Source organism: Heliangelus exortis, chromosome 2 (assembly GCF_036169615.1).
Source record: "Heliangelus exortis chromosome 2, bHelExo1.hap1, whole genome shotgun sequence".
In the NCBI taxonomy this organism is placed as follows: Eukaryota; Metazoa; Chordata; class Aves; order Apodiformes; family Trochilidae; genus Heliangelus; species Heliangelus exortis.
Genome location: NC_092423.1, coordinates 150,588,160 through 150,607,963, shown reverse-complemented (window position 1 = coordinate 150,607,963; position 19,804 = coordinate 150,588,160). Strand labels below are relative to the sequence as shown.

The following is a 19,804-nucleotide window of genomic DNA, read 5'->3' as shown; positions in this document are numbered from 1 at the left end:
TCAATGCTGAACCCTTCCGATGAAAACCTCAAAGCTCACTGATGACACCCCGCCTCTCCTATGCTTTGCTTTGAAAAAGGCCCTGACACACCTCCTCTGAAAACACTCCAAACACTTCATTTCCCAAAAAAACCTTCACCAGGCTCACAAGGACACGTACGACCGCTGCGCTTGTGACTTATCTCTCAATGAAACCATCCAGCTCCCACAGGATGTGTGGATGTCATCTCTCAAGACCCAAGGACTCCAGAGGATCCAGTTGCCCAGCACTCCATCCTTCATCACTCATCCCACAGCACAGGAAGACAACTGAGTCCAGGGATTCATCAAAGGAAGAAATTGTTTCATTTGACAGCGCTGAGACATAAAACAGGTCAATGAGAGAAGCTGTGGATGTCTCCTCAACACGAGTGTTGACCAGCATGTCAACAAGACTTGGAGAAATCTGGTCAAGTGGAAGTAACTACAACTAACAAGAAGTTTCTAAAAAAAACTAGAAATAACACAGTGGATTTCACTCTAAATGACCCAAGCCATTCTGTGGTTCTGGAATTCCTCAGCTTGCCTCACAATCGGCCTGCTAACACTCAAATCCAAGGAACTGGGGTGGTTTCCGTTCTAGCACCTTTTGGCTCTCCCAAGTTCCTCTGTAGCTTACCTCATAAAATCCTTGCAGTCTTCAACATACAAACCCCTTTCTTTTTCACAAAATAATAAAGTCGCTACGTTCCCTCGGTTCCAGCCAAAGCTCTCAGTTCACTCAGGCTGCTTCTCTTCCACATGGCCTCACCTGCCATTCCTTAGGAACTCCCTATCCAAAGAGAGGCAATCACCTGAACCCTACTCAAAAAAAAAGACCACTGCACCCCCTCACTCCAAAAATCCTTCCCAAAGAAATTCAACCCCCACCTGAAACGTAAGAAGCAAGAAGGGCACCAAGAAAACAGAGAGCTCACCCAGCAAGAAGAGCTAATGACAGGCCTGGTGAGATGGCAGCAAGAGAAGCAGTGTGATGAACCAGGCACAGCCTCATGCCCAGCACTTCCACAAAGCGCAGAGCACACTGCAAGCAAATGAGGGCTGTCCTTGAAAACCTGCCCGCAAACCTCACCACACGAGTGCTATGAGATCATAGAATGGTTTGGCTTGGAAGGGACTCTACAAGTCACCAAGTTCCAAGCTCCATGACGACCAAAGTAAACCACACTGATGGCACCCAACCACTCCCGGGGCTTTGTCAGGTCTCCAAAAATGCCATGACATACATCTGCCAGGAAAAGACTCCCAAACACACCTCCTCTCACCCAAAAAATGTCACCATGCTCAGAAGGCATGTCCCTAAAAAAACAAACAGAAAAAGGGATGAGTGAGGCAGAAAAGCTTGCTCCAGCCCATTCCTGAGCAGGAGGCTGTGTCCTCAGGAGCTGCTTGCTGCACGATGATGCCCAAAGGCTGTCCCACCCCTCGGGGACCAGCATAAAAGCTGGCCCAGCGCCTCTCTCCCTCACACACTTCTCCTCACCCCTTCTCCGCTGACACCAACAATCAGGTGAGCCTCAACCCCCTGCCCCTCCTGCCTTCTCCTCACCCACTCTGCCCCAACGCTTTCTCAACACCCTCTCTCTCCTCCACAGCCACCCCTCCACACCACACACATGGCCTGCTACGACCGCTGCGGCTCTTGCGGACCCACCCCGCTGGCTAACAGCTGCAACGAGCCCTGTGTCAGGCAGTGTGAGGCTTCCCGCGTTGTCATCCAGCCTCCTGCTGTCCTCGTCACCCTGCCAGGACCCATCCTCACCTCCTTCCCCCAGAGCACCGCCGTCGGATCCTCCGCATCCGCTGCCGTGGGCAACGACCTCAGTGCCCTGGGAGTGCCCATCAACTCCGGATACGGCCTGGGCTACGGCCTGGGAGGCCTGGGAGGCCTGGGAGGCCTGGGCTATGGCTACGGATGTGGCTACGGCCTGGGAGGTAGAGGAGGCTGTGGCATCTGCTAAGGGCCCTCCCTACAACCTATGACAGCAAACACCTGCACCCTGCAACCCACCACATCAAGGGAGACCATTTCTCGTCTGATGCCTCCTCCTCTGATACCTCCTTCTCACAAGCCAAACTACATCAGGGATCTCCTCTCTTCTCCTCACATCAAAAGGCACAAAGACCTTGGTGCTCTGGCAAGATCTGTCTTCCACAAGGGACGCCGACTGATGGTTGCACTGTTTGCACCTCAGATGTGCTCCCTTCCACATTAATGCTCCTGCCTCTTTACTCTGTTTTTCCATCAATAAAGTTCTTTTGCATCCAAGCCTGACACGCCTCCTCTTCCTTTCTTCCCCCAAGCCTCATCCAGCCCCAAAAAGAACAGAACTAGGGAGCAAGATCCAACCAGGCCACGTGGAAAAGTCCTGCAACACATACCACACAAATGCCATGACACCATGCAATGGTTTGGGTTGAAAGACTCCTTAAAGCTCATCAATGCTGAACCCTTCCGATGAAAACCTCAAAGCTCACTGATGACACCCCGCCTCTCCTATGCTTTGCTTTGAAAAAGGCCCTGACACACCTCCTCTGAAAACACTCCAAACACTTCATTTCTCAAAAAAACCGTCACCAGGCTCACAAGGACACGTACGACCGCTGCGCTTGTGACTTATCTCCCAATGAAACCATCCAGCTCCCACAGGATGTGTGGATGTCATCTCTCAAGACCCAAGGACTCCAGAGGATCCAGTTGCCCAGCACTCCATCCTTCATCACTCATCCCACAGCACAGGAAGACAACTGCGTCCAGGGATTCATCAAAGGAAGAAATTGTTTCATTTGACAGCGCTGAGACATAAAACAGGTCAATGAGAGAAGCTGTGGATGTCTCCTCAACACGAGTGTTGACCAGCATGTCAACAAGACTTGGAGAAATCTGGTCAAGTGGAAGTAACTACAACTAACAAGAAGTTTCTAAAAAAAACTAGAAATAACACAGTGGATTTCACTCTAAATGACCCAAGCCATTCTGTGGTTCTAGAATTCCTCAGCTTGCCTCACAGTCGGCCTGCTAACACTCAAATCCAAGGAACTGGGGTGGTTTCCGTTCTAGCACCTTTTGGCTCTCCCAAGTTCCTCTGTAGCTTACCTCATAAAATCCTTGCAGTCTTCAACATACAAACCCCTTTCTTTTTCACAAAATAATAAAGTCGCTACGTTCCCTCGGTTCCAGCCAAAGCTCTCAGTTCACTCAGGCTGCTTCTCTTCCACATGGCCTCACCTGCCATTCCTTAGGAACTCCCTATCCAAAGAGAGGCAATCACCTGAACCCTACTCAAAAAAAAAGACCACTGCACCCCCTCACTCCAAAAATCCTTCCCAAAGAAATTCAACCCCCACCTGAAACGTAAGAAGCAAGAAGGGCACCAAGAAAACAGAGAGCTCACCCAGCAAGAAGAGCTAATGACAGGCCTGGTGAGATGGCAGCAAGAGAAGCAGTGTGATGAACCAGGCACAGCCTCATGCCCAGCACTTCCACAAAGCGCAGAGCACACTGCAAGCAAATGAGGGCTGTCCTTGAAAACCTGCCCGCAAACCTCACCACACGAGTGCTATGAGATCATAGAATGGTTTGGCTTGGAAGGGACTCTACAAGTCACCAAGTTCCAAGCTCCATGACGACCAAAGTAAACCACACTGATGGCACCCAACCACTCCCGGGGCTTTGTCAGGTCTCCAAAAATGCCATGACATACATCTGCCAGGAAAAGACTCCCAAACACACCTCCTCTCACCCAAAAAATGTCACCATGCTCAGAAGGCATGTCCCTAAAAAAACAAACAGAAAAAGGGATGAGTGAGGCAGAAAAGCTTGCTCCAGCCCATTCCTGAGCAGGAGGCTGTGTCCTCAGGAGCTGCTTGCAGCACGATGATGCCCAAAGGCTGTCCCGCCCCTCGGGGACCAGCATAAAAGCCGGCCCAGCGCCTCTCTCCCTCACACACTTCTCCTCACCCCTTCTCCGCTGACACCAACAACCAGGTGAGCCTCAACCCCCTGCCCCTCCTGCCTTCTCCTCACCCACTCTGCCCCAACGCTTTCTCAACACCCTCTCTCTCCTCCACAGCCACCCCTCCACACCACACACATGGCCTGCTACGACCGCTGCGGCTCTTGCGGACCCACCCCGCTGGCTAACAGCTGCAACGAGCCCTGTGTCAGGCAGTGTGAGGCTTCCCGCGTTGTCATCCAGCCTCCTGCTGTCCTCGTCACCCTGCCAGGACCCATCCTCACCTCCTTCCCCCAGAGCACCGCCGTCGGATCCTCCGCATCCGCTGCCGTGGGCAACGACCTCAGTGCCCTGGGAGTGCCCATCAACTCCGGATACGGCCTGGGCTACGGCCTGGGAGGCCTGGGAGGCCTGGGAGGCCTGGGCTATGGCTACGGATGTGGCTACGGCCTGGGAGGTAGAGGAGGCTGTGGCATCTGCTAAGGGCCCTCCCTACAACCTATGACAGCAAACACCTGCACCCTGCAACCCACCACATCAAGGGAGACCATTTCTCTTCTGATGCCTCCTCCTCTGATACCTCCTTCTCACAAGCCAAACTACATCAGGGATCTCCTCTCTTCTCCTCACATCAAAAGGCACAAAGACCTTGGTGCTCTGGCAAGATCTGTCTTCCACAAGGGACGCCGACTGATGGTTGCACTGTTTGCACCTCAGATGTGCTCCCTTCCACATTAATGCTCCTGCCTCTTTACTCTGTTTTTCCATCAATAAAGTTCTTTTGCATCCAAGCCTGACACGCCTCCTCTTCCTTTCTTCCCCCAAGCCTCATCCAGCCCCAAAAAGAACAGAACTAGGGAGCAAGATCCAACCAGGCCACGTGGAAAAGTCCTGCAACACATACCACACAAATGCCACGACACCATGCAATGGTTTGGGTTGAAAGACTCCTTAAAGCTCATCAATGCTGAACCCTTCCGATGAAAACCTCAAAGCTCACTGATGACACCCCGCCTCTCCTATGCTTTGCTTTGAAAAAGGCCCTGACACACCTCCTCTGAAAACACTCCAAACACTTCATTTCCCAAAAAAACCTTCACCAGGCTCACAAGGACACGTACGACCGCTGCGCTTGTGACTTATCTCTCAATGAAACCATCCAGCTCCCACAGGATGTGTGGATGTCATCTCTCAAGACCCAAGGACTCCAGAGGATCCAGTTGCCCAGCACTCCATCCTTCATCACTCATCCCACAGCACAGGAAGACAACTGCGTCCAGGGATTCATCAAAGGAAGAAATGGTTTCATTTGACAGCGCTGAGACATAAAACAGGTCAATGAGAGAAGCTGTGGATGTCTCCTCAACACGAGTGTTGACCAGCATGTCAACAAGACTTGGAGAAATCTGGTCAAGTGGAAGTAACTACAACTAACAAGAAGTTTCTAAAAAAAACTAGAAATAACACAGTGGATTTCACTCTAAATGACCCAAGCCGTTCTGTGGTTCTAGAATTCCTCAGCTTGCCTCACAATCGGCCTGCTATCACTCAAATCCAAGGAACTGGGGTGGTTTCCGTTCTAGCACCTTTTGGCTCTCCCAAGTTCCTCTGTAGCTTACCTCATAAAATCCTTGCAGTCTTCAACATACAAACCCCTTTCTTTTTCACAAAATAATAAAGTCGCTACGTTCCCTCGGTTCCAGCCAAAGCTCTCAGTTCACTCAGGCTGCTTCTCTTCCACATGGCCTCACCTGCCATTCCTTAGGAACTCCCTATCCAAAGAGAGGCAATCACCTGAACCCTACTCAAAAAAAAAGACCACTGCACCCCCTCACTCCAAAAATCCTTCCCAAAGAAATTCAACCCCCACCTGAAACGTAAGAAGCAAGAAGGGCACCAAGAAAACAGAGAGCTCACCCAGCAAGAAGAGCTAATGACAGGCCTGGTGAGATGGCAGCAAGAGAAGCAGTGTGATGAACCAGGCACAGCCTCATGCCCAGCACTTCCACAAAGCGCAGAGCACACTGCAAGCAAATGAGGGCTGTCCTTGAAAACCTGCCCGCAAACCTCACCACACGAGTGCTATGAGATCATAGAATGGTTTGGCTTGGAAGGGACTCTACAAGTCACCAAGTTCCAAGCTCCATGACAACCAAAGTAAACCACACTGATGGCACCCAACCACTCCCGGGGCTTTGTCAGGTCTCCAAAAATGCCATGACATACATCTGCCAGGAAAAGACTCCCAAACACACCTCCTCTCACCCAAAAAATGTCACCATGCTCAGAAGGCATGTCCCTAAAAAAACAAACAGAAAAAGGGATGAGTGAGGCAGAAAAGCTTGCTCCAGCCCATTCCTGAGCAGGAGGCTGTGTCCTCAGGAGATGCTTGCAGCACGATGATGCCCAAAGGCTGTCCCGCCCCTCGGGGACCAGCATAAAAGCCGGCCCAGCGCCTCTCTCCCTCACACACTTCTCTTCAACCCTTCTCCGCTGACACCAACAACCAGGTGAGCCTCAACCCCCTGCCCCTCCTGCCTTCTCCTCACCCACTCTGCCCCAACGCTTTCTCAACACCCTCTCTCTCCTCCACAGCCACCCCTCCACACCACACACATGGCCTGCTACGACCGCTGCGGCTCTTGCGGACCCACCCCGCTGGCTAACAGCTGCAACGAGCCCTGTGTCAGGCAGTGTGAGGCTTCCCGCGTTGTCATCCAGCCTTCCACTGTCCAGGTCACCCTGCCAGGACCCATCCTCACCTCCTTCCCCCAGAGCACCGCCGTCGGATCCTCCGCATCCGCTGCCGTGGGCAACGACCTCAGTGCCCTGGGAGTGCCCATCAACTCCGGATACGGCCTGGGCTACGGCCTGGGAGGCCTGGGAGGCCTGGGAGGCCTGGGCTATGGCTACGGATGTGGCTACGGCCTGGGAGGTAGAGGAGGCTGTGGCATCTGCTAAGGGCCCTCCCTACAACCTATGACAGCAAACACCTGCACCCTGCAACCCACCACATCAAGGGAGACCATTTCTCGTCTGATGCCTCCTCCTCTGATACCTCCTCTCACAAGCCAAACTACATCAGGGATCTCCTCTCTTCTCCTCACACCAAAAGGCACAAAGACCTTGGTGCTCTGGCAAGATCTGTCTTCCACAAGGGACGCCGACTGATGGTTGCACTGTTTGCACCTCAGATGTGCTCCCTTCCACATTAATGCTCCTGCCTCTTTACTCTGTTTTTCCATCAATAAAGTTCTTTTGCATCCAAGCCTGACACGCCTCCTCTTCCTTTCTTCCCCCAAGCCTCATCCAGCCCCAAAAAGAACAGAACTAGGGAGCAAGATCCAACCAGGCCACGTGGAAAAGCCCTGCGACACATACCACACAAATGCCATGACACCATGCAATGGTTTGGGTTGAAAGACTCCTTAAAGCTCATCAATGCTGAAGCCTTCCGATGAAAACCTCAAAGCTCACTGATGACACCCCACCTCTCCTATGCTTTGCTTTGAAAAAGGCCCTGACACACCTCCTCTGAAAACACTCCAAACACTTCATTTCTCAAAAAAACTGTCACCAGGCTCACAAGGACACGTACGACCGCTGCGCTTGTGACTTATCTCCCAATGAAACCATCCAGCTCCCACAGGATGTGTGGATGTCATCTCTCAAGACCCAAGGACTCCAGAGGATCCAGTTGCCCAGCACTCCATCCTTCATCACTCATCCCACAGCACAGGAAGACAACTGCGTCCAGGGATTCATCAAAGGAAGAAATTGTTTCATTTGACAGCGCTGAGACATAAAACAGGTCAATGAGAGAAGCTGTGGATGTCTCCTCAACACGAGTGTTGACCAGCATGTCAACAGGACTTGGAGAAATCTGGTCAAGTGGAAGTAACTACAACTAACAAGAAGTTTCTAAAAAAACCTAGAAATAACACAGTGGATTTCACTCTAAATGACCCAAGCCGTTCTGTGGTTCTAGAATTCCTCAGCTTGCCTCACAATCGGCCTGCTAACACTCAAATCCAAGGAACTGGGGTGGGTTCAGTTTTTAGTTCTTTTTGGCCCTTCCATCTTTCTCTGTAGGATATCTCATAAAACCATTGCAGTCTTCAAGTGACAAACCCCTTTTTGCAAAGGTCATAAACTCTCAGCATTCCCTCAGTTCCAGCCAAAACTCTCAGTTCACTCAGGCTGCTTCTCTTCCACACAGACTCACCTGCCAGTCTATGGGGACTCCCTGTCCAAAGAGAGGGAATCACCTGAACCCTACTCACAAAACAGACCACAGCAACCCCTCACTCCATAAATCCTTCCCAAAGAAATTCAACCTCACCTGAAACCTAATAAGCAAGAGGGGCACAAAGACAAACACAGAGCTCACCCAGCAGGAAAGACCAGAGCTAATGACACGGTTTGGGTTTTCTCACTTTCAACCAAAACTCTCTGTTCAAAGATGTTGGACTTTTTCCCCAAAAGTTAAAGTTACAAAACTTGGGACTCTTTTACAAAATACAGAAAGTTCTTCCAACCGCTTGAAAAAACAACACTTGTAGGTGCCTCACTCCCAAAAATTTTCTTCCCAACTTAATCCAACTTCAGCAGATACATCTTGCAAAGAATAAAGGCACCAAGGCACCAGCAAAGTACAGCCAGCAGCAATAACCAGAAATGCAGACAGGCCCAGTGAGATGGCAGCAAGACAAGCAGTGTGATGAACGAGGCACAGCCTCATGCCCAGCACTTCTCCAAAGCCCAGAGCACACTGCAAAGGCTGACAGGAATTCAGGGTCTCCTTCACAGCCTGCCCGCAAACCTCACCACACGAGTGCTATGAGATCATAGAATGGTTTGGCTTGGAAGGGACTCTACAAGTCACCAAGTTCCAAGCTCAGGGGTGACAAAAATTACACCACACTGGTGGCACCCAACCACTCCTGTGGCTTGGTCACGTCTCCAAAAATGCCATGACATACATCTGCCAGGAAAAGACTCCCAAACACACCTCCTCTCACCCAAAAAATGTCACCATGCTCAGAAGGCATGTCCCTAAAAAAACAAACAGAAAAAGGGATGAGTGAGGCAGAAAAGCTTGCTCCAGCCCATTCCTGAGCAGGAGGCTGTGTCCTCAGGAGATGCTTGCTGCACAATGCCCTCATGCCCAAAGGCTGTCCCGCCCCTCGGGGACCAGCATAAAAGCCGGCCCAGCACCTCTCTCCCTCACACACTTCTCTTCAACCCTTCTCCGCTGACACCAAATACCAGGTGAGCCTCAACCCCCTGCCCCTCCTGCCTTCTCCTCACCCACTCTGCCCCAACGCTTTCTCAACACCCTCTCTCTCCTCCACAGCTACCCCTCCACACCACACACATGGCCTGCTACGACCGCTGCGGCTCTTGCGGACCCACCCCGCTGGCTAACAGCTGCAACGAGCCCTGTGTCAGGCAGTGTGAGGCTTCCCGCGTTGTCATCCAGCCTTCCACTGTCCAGGTCACCCTGCCAGGACCCATCCTCACCTCCTTCCCCCAGAGCACCGCCGTCGGATCCTCCGCATCCGCTGCTGTGGGCAACGACCTCAGTGCCCTGGGAGTGCCCATCAACTCCGGATACGGCCTGGGCTACGGCCTGGGAGGCCTGAGAGGCCTGGGAGGCCTGGGCTATGGCTTTGGAGGTAGAGGAGGCTGTGGCATCTGCTAAGAGCACGCAACACCATTTCCAAAAACAACCACTCTCACCCTGGGACCCATGTTATGCACTGAAGACACACCTCCAGGCTCTTCATCTCCATCCTTATTTCTTTCCACATACCCTTCTCTACAGTGCCACGTTTCCTACCTCCTCTACTCCTCACTCCAACTCCCTGCTGAGAATCTTCAGAACACCAGGGGACATCCAGTGAGCTGGTCCTAACACAAGGCATGACGACCTGGGTCATCATGCTTGCCTATTGAAGAATCTCCTGCTGACAAGGACCTCAGATCAGAGTAACTCTATTTGGACACCAGGACTGCTCCCTTCCACTTGGTACTCCTTGCTTTTCGCGCGATTGTCATCAATAAATTTCCTTATCATCAAAATCTGAGAAGCCTCTTCTTCCTTCCTTCTCCCAAATCTCACCCAGCTCAAACTCAGCCATCAAGAGGTCATTGGCTGGGTTGATTGCAAAAAGGGATGTAAGACCTCACTTAGGAACTATGTCCCAAGGAACACCACCATACAGGAGCACACAGATGGCTTCTGGACCCTGACACAAGCCCTTCAGTTTCCTCAAGAAAGGCTTGCACAGCACTTACGAAATTTTACAACTTCCATTGTGGCAAGATCTTCATCTGCACAGCCTTAATGTTTCCTCGACAACAGGTGTCCATCAGGCCCACCAATCACTGCCCCTGCTACACTGGTGATGTGGACACACTGATAATATGAAATTATCTCTTGATTTATGAGAACCAAAGCTATTTCCAGTTAACAGGTTTTCTCTCAACAAAGTTCGCCTTTCTTAGCCTTTAGGAAAACCTATGTCCTCTGCCTCCCCAGCTTAGTTTACTATTTTCAAGAATGCATCAGTCAGCAAATCCCTGGCTCCCCTACTTTGCTTTACACTCTTTAATAGGTATCGTGCCTGGCTCCTTTGGTAACATCGCAGTAGGTCTCTAAAGATAAAATAATAAAATCAGCTAATAATGCTGGCCAGACATCTAATGCAGATTGACAGTAAACACAATAGAATTCTGGGAAAGACCCAAATATCAAAAGTAAGGTCTCCAGTCTCCAATTTTAACCATCTGACAACAATTAATGGAAGGAAAGCAGTTTTCTGCTATAGAAAACATGGATGGAAAGGAGAAAATGCAGCAACAGCTCAGGCAACAGTTAAAGAAGCAGAATCATCCTGAAATCAGCAGCCAAGACAGAGCAGCACACCAAAAGCCTGAGGAGAAGTAGACAGCAGCAGACAGAAGCAAAGTCAGCAGCATCCCCACCTGCAGCCAGCCGTAGCTTTTCTTCAGAGGGTGAGAAAGCTTAATTGTTGCCTTTCTTTCTAATTAGCCCTTTTCCCTGGGTGATTAATAAGTTTAAAAAACTGGTCTGCTTTCTACTCTCCCACTAATGATTCCCTCTTAAGACTGCTTTCAAAAGCGGTGTCATTTTGTCCCTAAAATGCATCAGTGTCATTTGCTTAAACCTTCAAACCTGTTATTTCTGCAATTTGTGTGATGCATATGAGCAGAGGCTCATCTATTCCCTCACAAAAAAAAAGATTAAATAATAATTATGGACCCTAACAGTACTCCAGTCTCTCCAGGCCCAAGACCCCTACAGAGCGTGCCCAACGGGAAAGGGACAGGCCTAAAAACAAGCTTAGCAAGGTGGCAGCAAAGGAAAGATGCAGAACAAGAGGCTTGGAAGGGGCAGTGCCTCACACTTGCTACATCTCCAAAGCCCAGACCAGCCTGACAGGGCTCCTAGGAAAGGGAATCCCATCTTCACAACACACACACAAACCACACCACACAAATGCCATGACATCATGCAATGGTTTGGGTTGAAAGACTCCTTAAAGCTCATCAATGCTGAACCCTTCCGATGAAAACCTCAAAGCTCACTGATGACACCCCACCTCTCCTATGCTTTGCTTTGAAAAAGGCCCTGACACACCTCCTCTGAAAACACTCCAAACACTTCATTTCTCAAAAAAACTGTCACAAGGCTCACAAGGAAACGTACGACCGCTGCGCTTGTGACGTATCTCCCAATGAAACCATCCAGCTCCCACAGGATGTGTGGATGTCATCTCTCAAGACCCAAGGACTCCAGAGGATCCAGTTGCCCAGCACTCCATCCTTCATCACTCATCCCACAGCACAGGAAGACAACTGTATCCTGGGATTTTCCAAAAGAAGAAATGGTTTCACTTGACAGTGCTGAGAGATAAAACACCTCGATGAGAGAACTTCTGGATACCTCCTCAACAGGAGTGGTCATGAGCATGTCAAGAGGACTTGGGACAAATGTGGTCAAGTGGAAGTAACTAGACCTTACAAGAAGTTACTAGAAAAAACTAGAAATAACACAGTGGATTTCATTCTAAATGACCCAAGCCATGCTATGGTTCTAGAATTCCTCAGCTTGCCTCACAATCGGCCTGCAAAACATTCAAATCCAAGGAACTGGCGTGGGTTCCGTTTTTAGTTCCTTTAGTTCCTTCCAATTTTCTCTGTAGATTATCTCATAAAACCCTTGCAGTCTTCAAGTGACAAACCCCTTTTTGCAAAGGTCATAAAGTCTCAGCATTCCCTCAGTTCCAGCCAAAACTCTCAGTTCAGTCAGGCTGCTTCTCTTCCACACAGACTCACCTGCCAGTCCATGGGGACTCCCTGTCCAAAGAGAGGGAATCACCTGAACCCTACTCACAAAACAGACCACAGCAACCCCTCACTCCATAAATCCTTCCCAAAGAAATTCAACCTCACCTGAAACCTAATAAGCAAGAGGGGCACAAAGACAAACACAGAGCTCACCCAGCAGGAAAGACCAGAGCTATTGACACGGTTTGGGTTTTCTCACTTTCAACCAAAACTCTCTGTTCAAAGATGTTGGACTTTTTCCCCAAAAGTTAAAGTTACAAAACTTGGGACTCTTTTACAAAATACAGAAAGTTCTTCCAACCGCTTGAAAAAACAACACTTGTAGGTGCCTCACTCCCAAAAATTTTCTTCCCAACTTAATCCAGCTTCAGCAGATACATCTTGCAAAGAATAAAGGCACCAAGGCACCAGCAAAGTACAACCAGCAGCAATAACCAGAAATGCAGACAGGCCCAGTGAGATGGCAGCAAGAGAAGCAGTGTGATGAACCAGGCACAGCCTCATGCCCAGCACTTCTCCAAAGCCCAGAGCACACTGCAAGGGATGACAGGAATTCAGGGCTCTCCTTCACAGCCTGCCCGCAAACCTCACCACACGAGTGCTATGAGATCATAGAATGGTTTGGCTTGGAAGGGACTCTACAAGTCACCCACTTCCAGGCTCAGTGATGACAAAAATTAAACCACACTATTGGCACCCAACCACTTCTGCGGCTTGGTCACGTCTCCAAAAATGCCATGACATACATCGGCCAGGAAAAGACTCCCAAACACACCTCCTCTCACCCAAAAAATGTCACCATGCTCAGAAGGCATGTCCCTAAAAAAACAAACAGAAAAAGGGATGACTGAGGCAGAAAAGCTTGCTCCAGCCCATTCCTGAGCAGGAGGCTGTGTCCTCAGGAGATGCTTGCTGCACAATGATGCCCAAAGGCTGTCCCGCCCCTCGGGGACCAGCATAAAAGCCGGCCCAGCGCCTCTCTCCCTCACACACTTCTCTTCAACCCTTCTCCGCTGACACCAACAACCAGGTGAGCCTCAACCCCCTGCCCCTCCTGCCTTCTCCTCACCCACTCTGCCCCAACGCTTTCTCAACACCCTCTCTCTCCTCCACAGCCACCCCTCCAAACCACACACATGGCCTGCTACGACCGCTGCGGCTCTTGCGGACCCACCCCGCTGGCTAACAGCTGCAACGAGCCCTGTGTCAGGCAGTGTGAGGCTTCCCGCGTTGTCATCCAGCCTTCCACTGTCCAGGTCACCCTGCCAGGACCCATCCTCACCTCCTTCCCCCAGAGCACCGCCGTCGGATCCTCCGCATCCGCTGCTGTGGGCAACGACCTCAGTGCCCTGGGAGTGCCCATCAACTCCGGATACGGCCTGGGCTACGGCCTGGGAGGCCTGAGAGGCCTGGGAGGCCTGGGCTATGGCTTTGGAGGTAGAGGAGGCTGTGGCATCTGCTAAGAGCACGCAACACCATTTCCAAAAACAACCACTCTCACCCTGGGACCCATGTTATGCACTGAAGACACACCTCCAGGCTCTTCATCTCCATCCTTATTTCTTTCCACATACCCTTCTCTACAGTGCCACGTTTCCTACCTCCTCTACTCCTCACTCCAACTCCCTGCTGAGAATCTTCAGAACACCAGGGGACATCCAGTGAGCTGGTCCTAACACAAGGCATGACGACCTGGGTCATCATGCTTGCCTATTGAAGAATCTCCTGCTGACAAGGACCTCAGATCAGAGTAACTCTATTTGGACACCAGGACTGCTCCCTTCCACTTGGTACTCCTTGCTTTTCGCGCGATTGTCATCAATAAATTTCCTTATCATCAAAATCTGAGAAGCCTCTTCTTCCTTCCTTCTCCCAAATCTCACCCAGCTCAAACTCAGCCATCAAGAGGTCATTGGCTGGGTTGATTGCAAAAAGGGATGTAAGACCTCACTTAGGAACTATGTCCCAAGGAACACCACCATACAGGAGCACACAGATGGCTTCTGGACCCTGACACAAGCCCTTCAGTTTCCTCAAGAAAGGCTTGCACAGCACTTACGAAATTTTACAACTTCCATTGTGGCAAGATCTTCATCTGCACAGCCTTAATGTTTCCTCGACAACAGGTGTCCATCAGGCCCACCAATCACTGCCCCTGCTACACTGGTGATGTGGACACATTGATAATATGAAATTATCTCTTGATTTATGAGAACCAAAGCTATTTCCAGTTAACAGGTTTTCTCTCAACAAAGTTCGCCTTTCTTAGCCTTTAGGAAAACCTATGTCCTCTGCCTCCCCAGCTTAGTTTACTATTTTCAAGAATGCATCAGTCAGCAAATCCCTGGCTCCCCTACTTTGCTTTACACTCTTTAATAGGTATCGTGCCTGGCTCCTTTGGTAACATCGCAGTAGGTCTCTAAAGATAAAATAATAAAATCAGCTAATAATGCTGGCCAGACATCTAATGCAGATTGACAGTAAACACAATAGAATTCTGGGAAAGACCCAAATATCAAAAGTAAGGTCTCCAGTCTCCAATTTTAACCATCTGACAACAATTAATGGAAGGAAAGCAGTTTTCTGCTATAGAAAACATGGATGGAAAGGAGAAAATGCAGCAACAGCTCAGGCAACAGTTAAAGAAGCAGAATCATCCTGAAATCAGCAGCCAAGACAGAGCAGCACACCAAAAGCCTGAGGAGAAGTAGACAGCAGCAGACAGAAGCAAAGTCAGCAGCATCCCCACCTGCAGCCAGCCGTAGCTTTTCTTCAGAGGGTGAGAAAGCTTAATTGTTGCCTTTCTTTCTAATTAGCCCTTTTCCCTGGGTGATTAATAAGTTTAAAAAACTGGTCTACTTTCTACTCTCCCACTAATGATTCCCTCTTAAGACTGCTTTCAAAAGTGGTGTCATTTTGTCCCTAAAATGCATCAGTGTCATTTGCTTAAACCTTCAAACCTGTTATTTCTGCAATTTGTGTGATGCATATGAGCAGAGGCTCATCTATTCCCTCACAAAAAAAAAGATTAAATAATAATTATGGACCCTAACAGTACTCCAGTCTCTCCAGGCCCAAGACCCCTACAGAGCGTGCCCAACGGGAAAGGGACAGGCCTAAAAACAAGCTTAGCAAGGTGGCAGCAAAGGAAAGATGCAGAACAAGAGGCTTGGAAGGGGCAGTGCCTCACACTTGCTACATCTCCAAAGCCCAGACCAGCCTGACAGGGCTCCTAGGAAAGGGAATCCCATCTTCACAACACACAAACAAACCACACCACACAAATGCCATGACATCATGCAATGGTTTGGGTTGAAAGACTCCTTAAAGCTCATCAATGCTGAACCCTTCCGATGAAAACCTCAAAGCTCACTGATGACACCCCACCTCTCCTATGCTTTGCTTTGAAAAAGGCCCTGACACACCTCCTCTGAAAACACTCCAAACACTTCATTTCTCAAAAAAACTGTCACAAGGCTCACAAGGACACGTACGACCGCTGCGCTTGTGACGTATCTCCCAATGAAACCATCCAGCTCCCACAGGATGTGTGGATGTCATCTCTCAAGACCCAAGGACTCCAGAGGATCCAGTTGCCCAGCACTCCATCCTTCATCACTCATCCCACAGCACAGGAAGACAACTGTATCCTGGGATTTTCCAAAAGAAGAAATGGTTTCACTTGACAGTGCTGAGAGATAAAACACCTCGATGAGAGAACTTCTGGATACCTCCTCAACAGGAGTGGTCATGAGCATGTCAAGAGGACTTGGGACAAATGTGGTCAAGTGGAAGTAACTAGACCTTACAAGAAGTTACTAGAAAAAACTAGAAATAACACAGTGGATTTCATTCTAAATGACCCAAGCCATGCTATGGTTCTAGAATTCCTCAGCTTGCCTCACAATCGGCCTGCAAAACATTCAAATCCAAGGAACTGGCGTGGGTTCCGTTTTTAGTTCCTTTAGTTCCTTCCAATTTTCTCTGTAGATTATCTCATAAAACCCTTGCAGTCTTCAAGTGACAAACCCCTTTTTGCAAAGGTCATAAAGTCTCAGCATTCCCTCAGTTCCAGCCAAAACTCTCAGTTCAGTCAGGCTGCTTCTCTTCCACACAGACTCACCTGCCAGTCCATGGGGACTCCCTGTCCAAAGAGAGGGAATCACCTGAACCCTACTCACAAAACAGACCACAGCAACCCCTCACTCCATAAATCCTTCCCAAAGAAATTCAACCTCACCTGAAACCTAATAAGCAAGAGGGGCACAAAGACAAACACAGAGCTCACCCAGCAGGAAAGACCAGAGCTATTGACACGGTTTGGGTTTTCTCACTTTCAACCAAAACTCTCTGTTCAAAGATGTTGGACTTTTTCCCCAAAAGTTAAAGTTACAAAACTTGGGACTCTTTTACAAAATACAGAAAGTTCTTCCAACCGCTTGAAAAAACAACACTTGTAGGTGCCTCACTCCCAAAAATTTTCTTCCCAACTTAATCCAGCTTCAGCAGATACATCTTGCAAAGAATAAAGGCACCAAGGCACCAGCAAAGTACAACCAGCAGCAATAACCAGAAATGCAGACAGGCCCAGTGAGATGGCAGCAAGAGAAGCAGTGTGATGAACCAGGCACAGCCTCATGCCCAGCACTTCTCCAAAGCCCAGAGCACACTGCAAGGGATGACAGGAATTCAGGGCTCTCCTTCACAGCCTGCCCGCAAACCTCACCACACGAGTGCTATGAGATCATAGAATGGTTTGGCTTGGAAGGGACTCTACAAGTCACCCACTTCCAGGCTCAGTGATGACAAAAATTAAACCACACTATTGGCACCCAACCACTTCTGCGGCTTGGTCACGTCTCCAAAAATGCCATGACATACATCGGCCAGGAAAAGACTCCCAAACACACCTCCTCTCACCCAAAAAATGTCACCATGCTCAGAAGGCATGTCCCTAAAAAAACAAACAGAAAAAGGGATGACTGAGGCAGAAAAGCTTGCTCCAGCCCATTCCTGAGCAGGAGGCTGTGTCCTCAGGAGATGCTTGCTGCACAATGCCGCCCAAAGCCTGTCCCGCCCCTCGGGGACCAGCATAAAAGCCGGCCCAGCGCCTCTCTCCCTCACACACTTCTCTTCAACCCTTCTCCGCTGACACCAACAACCAGGTGAGCCTCAACCCCCTGCCCCTCCTGCCTTCTCCTCACCCACTCTGCCCCAACGCTTTCTCAACACCCTCTCTCTCCTCCACAGCCACCCCTCCAAACCACACACATGGCCTGCTACGACCGCTGCGGCTCTTGCGGACCCACCCCGCTGGCTAACAGCTGCAACGAGCCCTGTGTCAGGCAGTGTGAGGCTTCCCGCGTTGTCATCCAGCCTTCCACTGTCCAGGTCACCCTGCCAGGACCCATCCTCACCTCCTTCCCCCAGAGCACCGCCGTCGGATCCTCCGCATCCGCTGCTGTGGGCAACGACCTCAGTGCCCTGGGAGTGCCCATCAACTCCGGATACGGCCTGGGCTACGGCCTGGGAGGCCTGAGAGGCCTGGGAGGCCTGGGCTATGGCTTTGGAGGTAGAGGAGGCTGTGGCATCTGCTAAGAGCACGCAACACCATTTCCAAAAACAACCACTCTCACCCTGGGACCCATGTTATGCACTGAAGACACACCTCCAGGCTCTTCATCTCCATCCTTATTTCTTTCCACATACCCTTCTCTACAGTGCCACGTTTCCTACCTCCTCTACTCCTCACTCCAACTCCCTGCTGAGAATCTTCAGAACACCAGGGGACATCCAGTGAGCTGGTCCTAACACAAGGCATGACGACCTGGGTCATCATGCTTGCCTATTGAAGAATCTCCTGCTGACAAGGACCTCAGATCAGAGTAACTCTATTTGGACACCAGGACTGCTCCCTTCCACTTGGTACTCCTTGCTTTTCGCGCGATTGTCATCAATAAATTTCCTTATCATCAAAATCTGAGAAGCCTCTTCTTCCTTCCTTCTCCCAAATCTCACCCAGCTCAAACTCAGCCATCAAGAGGTCGTTGGCTGGGTTGATTGCAAAAAGGGATGTAAGACCTCACTTAGGAACTATGTCCCAAGGAACACCACCATACAGGAGCACACAGATGGCTTCTGGACCCTGACACAAGCCCTTCAGTTTCCTCAAGAAAGGCTTGCACAGCACTTACGAAATTTTACAACTTCCATTGTGGCAAGATCTTCATCTGCACAGCCTTAATGTTTCCTCGACAACAGGTGTCCATCAGGCCCACCAATCACTGCCCCTGCTACACTGGTGATGTGGACACACTGGTAATATGAAATTATCTCTTGATTCATGAGAACCAAAGCTATTTCCAGTTAACAGATTTTCTCTCAACAAAGTTTGCCTTTCTTAACCTTTAGGAAAACCTATGTCCTCTGCCTCCCCAGCTTAGTTTACTATTTTCAAGAATGCATCAGTCAGCAAATCCCTGGCTCCCCTACTTTGCTTTACACTCTTTAATAGGTATCGCGCCTGGCTCCTTCGCTAACATCGCATTAGGTCTCTAAAGATAAAATAATAAAATCAGCTAATAATGCTGGCCAGACATCTAATGCAGATTGACAGTAAACACAATAGAATTCTGGGAAAGACCCAAATATCAAAAGTAAGGTCTCCAGTCACCAATTTTAACCATCTGACAACAATTAATGGAAGGAAAGCAGTTTTCTGCTATAGAAAACATGGATGGAAAGGAGAAAATGCAGCAACAGCTCAGGCAACAGTTAAAGAAGCAGAATCGTCCTGAAATCAGCAGCCAAGACAGAGCAGCACACCAAAAGCCTGAGGAGAAGTAGACAGCAGCAGACAGAGGCAAAGTCAGCAGCATCCCCACCTGCAGCCAGCCGCAGCTTTTCTTCAGAGGGTGAGAAAGCTTAATTGTTGCCTTTCTTTCTAATTAGCCCTTTTCCCTGGGTGATTAATAAGTTTAAAAAACTGGTCTGCTTTCTACTCTCCCACTAATGATTCCCTCTTAAGACTGCTTTCAAAAGTGGTGTCATTTTGTCCCTAAAATGCATCAGTGTCATTTGCTTAAACCTTCAAACCTGTTATTTCTGCAATTTGTGTGATGCATATGAGCAGAGGCTCATCTATGCCCTCACAAAAAAAAAGATTAAATAATAATTATGGACCCTAACAGTACTCCAGTCTCTCCAGGCCCAAGACCCCTACAGAGCGTGCCCAATGGGAAAGGGACAGGCCTAAAAACAAGCTTAGCAAGATGGCAGCAAAGGAAAGGGACAGAACAAGAGGCTTGGAAGGGGCAGTGCCTCACACTTGCTACATCTCCAAAGCCCAGACCAGCCTGACAGGCCTCCTAGGAAAGGGAATCCCATCTTCACAACACACACACAAACCACACCACACAAATGCCATGACATCA

General features: G+C 49.6%; 4 protein-coding genes across 4 annotated transcripts; all 4 read left to right on the top strand.

Annotated features, from left to right (window-relative positions):
* The first annotated feature begins 1,637 nt into the window (after positions 1 to 1,637).
* Positions 1,638 to 2,000, top strand: LOC139792961 (feather beta keratin-like). Its single transcript, XM_071736941.1, has one exon. It carries the CDS (start codon positions 1,656 to 1,658, stop codon positions 1,998 to 2,000), a length of 345 nt encoding a protein of 114 aa, XP_071593042.1. The 5' UTR covers positions 1,638 to 1,655.
* Positions 2,001 to 9,360: 7,360 nt separating this feature from the next.
* Positions 9,361 to 10,080, top strand: LOC139793803 (feather keratin-like). The gene has a single exon (XM_071738712.1). The coding sequence runs from the start codon at positions 9,373 to 9,375 to the stop codon at positions 9,697 to 9,699; it is 327 nt and encodes a 108-aa protein (XP_071594813.1). The 5' UTR covers positions 9,361 to 9,372; the 3' UTR covers positions 9,700 to 10,080.
* A 3,426-nt stretch (positions 10,081 to 13,506) lies between these two features.
* LOC139793802 (feather keratin-like) lies at positions 13,507 to 14,215 on the top strand. The gene has a single exon (XM_071738711.1). It carries the CDS (start codon positions 13,508 to 13,510, stop codon positions 13,832 to 13,834), a length of 327 nt encoding a protein of 108 aa, XP_071594812.1. The 5' UTR covers position 13,507; the 3' UTR covers positions 13,835 to 14,215.
* A 3,426-nt stretch (positions 14,216 to 17,641) lies between these two features.
* On the top strand, positions 17,642 to 18,350 carry LOC139793801 (feather keratin-like). Its single transcript, XM_071738710.1, has one exon. The coding sequence runs from the start codon at positions 17,643 to 17,645 to the stop codon at positions 17,967 to 17,969; it is 327 nt and encodes a 108-aa protein (XP_071594811.1). The 5' UTR covers position 17,642; the 3' UTR covers positions 17,970 to 18,350.
* Positions 18,351 to 19,804: the final 1,454 nt, after the last annotated feature.

Excerpts from the sequence above, each read along its gene's own strand:
- LOC139792961 (XM_071736941.1), top strand. The coding sequence starts at position 1,656 with ATGGCCTGCTACGACCGCTGCGGCTCTTGCGGACCCACCCCGCTGGCT.
- LOC139793803 (XM_071738712.1), top strand. The coding sequence starts at position 9,373 with ATGGCCTGCTACGACCGCTGCGGCTCTTGCGGACCCACCCCGCTGGCT.
- LOC139793802 (XM_071738711.1), top strand. The coding sequence starts at position 13,508 with ATGGCCTGCTACGACCGCTGCGGCTCTTGCGGACCCACCCCGCTGGCT.
- LOC139793801 (XM_071738710.1), top strand. The coding sequence starts at position 17,643 with ATGGCCTGCTACGACCGCTGCGGCTCTTGCGGACCCACCCCGCTGGCT.